The 7,320-nt window shown below is 46.4% G+C and overlaps 1 protein-coding gene across 1 annotated transcript; it reads right to left on the reverse strand.

Moving 5' to 3' along the window:
* Window positions 1-512: 512 nt before the first annotated feature.
* ATP5MC1 (ATP synthase membrane subunit c locus 1) lies at window positions 513-4,509 on the reverse strand. Its single transcript, XM_048830401.1, has 5 exons — window positions 4,355-4,509; window positions 2,898-2,946; window positions 2,204-2,281; window positions 1,598-1,773; window positions 513-743 (listed from the first exon to the last, which is right to left on the reverse strand). Exons 1-5 carry the CDS (start codon window positions 4,492-4,494, stop codon window positions 629-631), a joined length of 558 nt encoding a protein of 185 aa, XP_048686358.1. The 5' UTR covers window positions 4,495-4,509; the 3' UTR covers window positions 513-628.
* Window positions 4,510-7,320: the final 2,811 nt, after the last annotated feature.

Genomic DNA, 7,320 nt, shown 5'->3' on the forward strand with positions numbered 1-7,320 from the left:
ATCTTACCCACATTCAATTACTACCACCAGATATGCTCAAATTCTCCTTCTGAGACTCTCAAGATACCCAGTTTCAGATGTTGCATGAGAAAGGCACCAGTTAAGATATTGATATGAGGGAATGGTGCTGTCTCATATCAGCTTAAGCAGTTATCTGCTGTAATATGGCAACATCTGCTGTGTCTTTTGAGATCTTAACAGATTTGTGTAAGACCATTGTATTTATGAATGTGATCAGCACCAGTGGCCCTTCCCTCAAGCTATTATGGTAGTATAAAGCTGCAGACTCAAGTCACTTAGTAGCAACCAGCCAACTTTACTTATCTTGCTACCTTATTTACAGTAGCTACCTTCTCCCGCAGCCCACCATTCTTATCCTTCTGGGTCATCTTTAAAACTCCTACAAGATTACTTTCTTTTATCAGTATACCATGGAAGATGAATCCCTAAGGACATCCCAGGCCTCACCACTGGGCCATATTGAGTGTGAGAAAGGAGGAGTCTGAAACCAGTTTATTAAGAGAAAAGCTTTTGTTTAATTATAAATCTGGAACGCTCTGGTGAAGGAGGCAGACTCAAACCGGAGAGGACACAGAGTGATGGAAGCCATGGGTTGGCCCAGAGGCTGTCACATAGCAAACAGGATGAGGAATGCCACCATCAAACAGAAGAGTCCCATGGCCTCGGACAGGGCAAAGCCCAGGATGGCGTAGGAGAAGAGCTGCTGCTTGAGAGAGGGATTCCTGTAAGGGACACATCAAAAAACAGATTCCTAAGTGAGAAAAAAACAAATCTATTCCACAAGGAGCTAAGGATGCTCTCTCACAAGCTACTGGATTCAGTGGTAAGGTTATGCCTCCTGAAGACAGGATCCCACAGAATAGTGGATACGGATGAATGTGGACATGACAGTGGGAGACTTAGAACACACACATGCATTAAGTTTGAGCAGAGAAAGAAGTGAGAGAAAGCCAAAGTAGTTCAAGGCATTTCTCTGGCTTCTTAGCATGTCTGTGTGCAATCCCCTAAACCCCAAAGGCTGGTCTCCACATAATTATTTTATCAGGCAGCAATCCCTTACCAAGCATTAATGGCATTATGCCCTCTGTGTGATGGCAGCAGCTGTGAAGTTCTACTGAGGTGTTGTAAACATGTTGAAAGACTGAGGAAGTGATTGATATTCTTTACATCCTGTCTTAAACTATGTAGTGTAGCTGTTTAGCAGTGTAAATAAGTCACTTTCTACCCCAGAGGTGCCTTCATTTCACTGATGGGCAAAGTAATTCCTTAGCGTGTATTAATTGGGAATTAAATTTGTAAAGCCTGTGGGATGTGTGTGGATAAAAGATGCTATGAAAACGCAAGATCCTCATTATAAATGGTTCCTTGGGGTTTGGAACACCACAAGTACTCCTTTTCTTTTTACAGTTCTAAATTCACCTTCTTATTCCTCCCCCACTTTTTTGTTTGCTATGGTCAGTCTCAATGTCCTTTTCCTACAAAATAAGTAACAGCTAAAACTGAGTGTTTACAAAAAGGGCCTACAAAACTGACTGCTGGAACAGGGAAGTAGAGTTGAAGCCAGTGGCTTGCTTACCTGGCATAGCCGATGATCAAGCTGCCAAACACTGTTCCAATACCTGCTCCTGAACCAGCCACCCCAACTGTGGCAGCACCTGCACCAATGAACTTAGCAGCAGTATCAATATCCCTAGAGGTAGCGCTCGTTTGGAACTCCCGGTGAGCCAGCTGTAGATGGGAAACACCAGAGAGCTGTGGGGAGAAGGGAGAAGAAGCCAAACAGCAACATTATTTTAATTGAATACATTTATTAAGTGTCTGTCTACATTTTATCCTCTATTCTAGGTACAGCAAGGGCATCCAAACTTTGCCCAGCTGAAAGGCAACCCTAGCATCTTGGTAGGGCAATACTCCAACCCATAGTACAACCTCTAGCCATTCCTTAATGTACAGGCTTCTTATCCTCCCCTTCCCCCTCAATCTCTGTACAGAGTCACCAGCCATTCGAGCTGGTAACCTGAGCCAGGCACTGAAGACAAACAGTATCTCCATTGTCCAAACCCACATACATCTGGCTAGTGACTAATGACAGGACTAACCACGACAAGGAGGCATTTCATCTCAAGATGTTAGAATTAGAGACACAATTACAGCAGCTAGGGGCAATTTTCTTTAGTCTTACCTGTACCGTCTGAGTCTCAGGCCTGCTCAGTACAGATATGGAAACCGGCCTTGCCAGAGCCCTGGAACAGCAGCGGAACTGAAGTGAAAGAAAGACATGTAATCCATAATGGGACACCTCCACATTCCTTAGATTTGAAGGCAGTTTACAGTCATCTATTGGGGTCTTTGAACAGCTTTTGTCACGAACAAGAAATTAAGAGTCACCCTCAACTCCACTGATAAAATTTGAAAGCAAATGTCTCAGGGACTCAAGCTAGCTGACTAACAATAACCTATAATCTAAGGACAAGACACTATTGAAGTATAATTAGTGCCACTATATTTGAGTTTTGAGCCAGTGTTGTACACTTTGAGGGACTTACAACTAGGAAGGAATCCTATCAAGAGTGGAGGTGGCAGTACCCTTAGCCACAATAGGTTAGCATATCTTCTCAGCCTCTGGATTTGCATAACAATACAACCCTATGGAGACTGAGAAGATATCCACCCTCCCTTCACCAACACCACAGATGACCTTGATTCCCCCAGTCAAGGAGTCTGGACTGAAAGTTATCCACCATAACACATCCCAAATAGAAGGGTGTCTGGAACAGCATTTTGAACACAGCTCTAAACAGAAATGCCTTCATTTACCATGGTAGCTGCATCCCCACCTCCTGGCATTACTCCTCTGCAAACAAAAAGCTGCTTACCAGAGCTGGAGAAGCAAGGAGGGCCACTGGAGTCTGCATTTTGACTGATCTAGTGAGAAGAAAGCAAAAACACATTGAAAAGGAACAACACATACCCAAACCCCATGTTACTCTTTACAGTAGAATGCACATCAGATCAACATACGCTCCCCAGGAGAACTATAAACAAAATTTAGCTACTGTGCCTTATCCTTGTCCTGCTTCCTTCCCCTGATTCTCCCTTCAATTACGACTCAGTCTCGCTCTCTGCCAAAGTTTGTTGTAGTTTTACTTGGGGTCCTTCAGACACAGGCTCACAAAAGGGTTTTGCTGAGTTTCAATAATAAAACTAAACTAAAAGAAAAGGCTGGCTTTCAATGGATGCTGACAGAAGGGTTGAGTCAGTCCCTCAGAAACAAGAGGGAGCCACACAGATGGAGTAGCATGAGCGAGACAGTGACCTCCAATTGTGGAAAGTCACCATGAGGGCCAAGATGGGAAGAATAAACTAAGGGATTTCCTAGATTAAAGTTTTAAAGCTAGTATATTTAAAAGATTCATTCAGCACAGGGACAAGTTGTTAGCAGGTAGAGGCGAATTCTGGTGGGGTGGAGCCTAAAGTTTCACCGTTGACCAGAGAATAAGTTACAGTACAGCTTTCCCTGTCAATGCCAGTTTTAAAACACACCGTTATTGTTAGCCGCTACACTTTAAAAATACACCTATTGTCATAATCAAGACCCACCCTAATAAGGGGGAGGGTGCAGCAAATCAGTAAAAGGCCCCCTCTCCCCTCAACTGCCCCCCTTTCTGCCTCCCCCCCTCAACTGCCCCCTCCCCTTTCTGCCTCCCCCCTCAACTGCCCCCCCCTTTCTGCCTCCTCCCCTTTCTGCCTCCCCCCCTCAACTGCCCCCTTTCTGCCTCCCCCCCTCAACTGCCCCCTTTCTGCCTCCCCCCCTTTCTGCCTCCCTCCCTTTCTGCCTCCCCCCCTCAACTGCCCCCCTTTCTGCCTCCTCCCCTCAACTGCCCCCCTTTCTGCCTCCTCCCCTCAACTGCCCCCTCCCCTTTCTGCCTCCCCCCCTCAACTGCCCCCCCCTTTCTGCCTCCCCCCCTCAACTGCCCCCTTTCTACCTCCCCCCCTTTCTGCCTCCCTCCCTTTCTGCCTCCCCCCCTCAACTGCCCCTCTTTCTGCCTCCCCCCCTCAACTGCCCCCTTTCTACCTCCCCCCCTTTCTGCCTCCCTCCCTTTCTGCCTCCCCCCCTCAACTGCCCCCCTTTCTGCCTCCTCCCCTCAACTGCCCCAGCCACGAAGGTCAGAGGAGAAGGCGGCCGCCCTAGCGAGCCAAGCTCGGGCTACAGCCGGAGCCGAGGCCCAGCAGCAGCCAGCTCGGGCACCTCACCTGCGGACGGTCACCCCCACGCGAGCCCCCGAGCTGCAGCCCTTTGAGACAGGAGAGCAAGCCCCGCCCCGCCGCTCACCTTGCCCTGTACCTCAGCGTCCTCCACTCCCATTGGCCGCCGCCACGCAACGTGCGCTGCCCCGTTGCCTCGTGGGGACAGAACGTGCGCTCCCTATTGGCTCTCCTGGATGAGTCCCCGCCTACCAAAATCCGGGACATTCGGCCTGCGTGAAAGGGCGACGACGTGCTCACGTCCCGATTGGCTCCTTTGGGACTTCTGATTGGTTGGCTGCCTGATCGCCTTCCCAAGGACCGTAGAGTTGGCCAAGGGGGAGGCTAGAGAATCCCAGTTACTTTGACTCCTTCCCCCTTCAGTCCTGGAGATTATTGCAACGTGGGAGCGGAAGCTACCTTGGGGGTCACGTGATGAGGCTGTAACTGCAGGGTGTGGACGGGGGTTCGAATCTAGCCCCGGACAGCTCCTTGGGGGCCCCAAACCTAACTCACGCACAGGGGACCCCAAGGAGTTGTCCGGGTCTGGATTTGAATCTGGGATCCTCATCCGCCATTTTGGGCTGGATTTGAACCTGCACCTTCACCTCCCAGCAGCTGCCTCCCAGTTGAACCCAGGGTCTCCAGTGGCCACTATGGCCTGGCTTCAAACCACGGGCCCATGAGTGGTCGTCTATAGGAACAGTTTTCCTTGCACAACTCTCTGCCTGGTTTTGAACTTGAGGCCCCTGAGGTCATGGGTTCAAGTTCAATCGGAGTTTGAACCCTTCACTATTTTATGTTTAAAGGTGATCTGTCTTTTTATGCTTCTTTATGATGCATAATAAAGGCTGGAAATGTTTATAATTATTTTATTTTCTACTTTTTTTCCTTAGCAAAGTTATGCTTCCCTTTTGTCAGAGGTCTCTGTGGATATATCTACACTGCAATGTAAGCCCATGGTTAATAGAACACAAATGAGCACACCCTGGGTTCGTTAACCTACAGCTTGAGCATCTACACTTGTTTGTGCCATCAGATTACCAATTGTTGAACACTGTTTGTTGAACCATGCGGGCCCAATACCAATCACTGACATCCCAGACTTTCTAGCACCCTTCCAAAATGTGTCCGCTCTAGACCTTGGTTAGTGGTAGTGTGGTAAAACTTGACTGTCCAAATGACAAAGAAATTCAGCCCATAGAACTGTTAGATACTTTTGGTGGACTCCCAGAGCACGAGTCCAGTGGGGCTGCATCTGGAACGTAGAGCTTATCTTCCCTGGAGATCTCCTGGAAGGGTGCAGAAATAGCTGAGGACTTAATTTATAGGACCTGGGATGCTGAATTAAACAACAGCTTTTCTTCCAACTGTTTGCAAAGCTATAGGGCTACCCTGGAACCCATCTTGACTCAGGGTCAGACCTTCCACCCCTGTTCAGGAAACCTAGGTCCAAGCCCTAGGTTAGTGCGATTTGTAGACAGCAGAAGAGTTAGGTTTGATCCTGAGTTCAAACCTTGGTTTACACTGCAGCATAAATATAGCATGTGGGTCATTTGGAAATGCGGGCTTGGGGCTTTCTCAGCCTTTAGTTAAAGGATGTATATATGTGATCAGTCCTCAACAAAGAGGGGTTTTCTCCTGTGTGTTTGAGTTAAACAGATGCTGACAAAATCAAATAAAATTTGAGAGGTTTTAAACACCAAATAATAATAATAAAATTATTCCCCTCTCACTTAATTGGGTTTATTTTCCATGTTATCTGTGATGACACTATTAATAATTTTTATTTGTATTACCTAGGAGCCCTAATTATAGATCAGGATCCCACTGTGCTAGGTGCTGTACAAATACAGAGCAAAAAGACTGTCCCCGTCCCAGAAACCTTATAATCTAATTTATAAGACAGAGACAACATATGGATACAGACAGACAAGTTCATAATTCTACTATCCAGTGCTTTAGAATCTTTTTAATTCATATTTTCTTTACACCTCCGGAAGAAGCAAAAATGTCAGAAGCCCATTTTTTCCTTTTGTCGGGTTGCTTCTAATTGTGGTTTTTAAAATGCACTGTTTAAAACACTTGGTTTTCCTTTGTTTTGTTAATATTTGTATCTCAAACACCTGAGCAAACAGTTGGAAGAAAAGCTGTTGTTTAATTCAGCATCCCAGGTCCTATAATTAAGTCCTCAGCTATTTCTGCATCCTTCCAGGAGACCTCCAGGGAAGATAAGTTCAACGTTCCAGATATTTCTGAGGTGAAAAACAAACAGAAGTTAAATTTTCATATAAAATTTTCAGTTAAGTCAGAGTTATGTAATTCATGCATGTATTAAGAAGTAAATGGTCTGATTTTTAAAGACCTCTCACATACTCTAACGTGTCTCAGTGACCTTGACCTTTCCCCACATCAGTACAGACTGCAGGAGGGAAACAGGGCAGCCACAGGAGAAAAGTAGAGCGAGGTGCTGCTCAACCATTCTAGCAGAGTAAAGAAAGAGACCTGGTGAGTTAGGCTTTGGGTTCATCCTAGCGAAAAACCTCAACCACTGAAGAATTTTTCTCCCTGTTCAATACTTTATCTTGTCTTGAGTTAAATAGGTGCTGATAAACAAAAAGCGTAGAGGTTTTAGACACTGAATAATAATAAGAAAAAAACAAACCCCACTTTCTCTCTCAATCAGGTTTCTTGTCCATTTTATCAGATAGCCGTCTGTCAATCCACAAACTAGCCAGCGGGTGGAGCCATCTGCCTGAGCAATAGGGTGTGTTCCACCCTTTCCAGTGCCCAGTTAAATGATTAAGAGGGTCCTACCTTGTCACTCTTTCCCCCAAACATGAAGGACCCACAAAGTCTCCTTGCACTGCGACCTCCAAAGCCATATCCCAAGACAAGGAATGCCACCATGATGTGCTATTGCAGGAGGGCAGGGTGGGTGAGCCCCTAGGCTTGGGAGATTCACACTTATTTCAAATGGTGTCCCATCCTACCTCTGGCTCTTACCACATCAACTGTCGTCAAACCCATTTCTTTCTTCTTCTTTGTGAAGCT

This window comes from Caretta caretta, chromosome 27 (assembly GCF_965140235.1).
Source record: "Caretta caretta isolate rCarCar2 chromosome 27, rCarCar1.hap1, whole genome shotgun sequence".
NCBI classification, from domain to species: Eukaryota; Metazoa; Chordata; order Testudines; family Cheloniidae; genus Caretta; species Caretta caretta.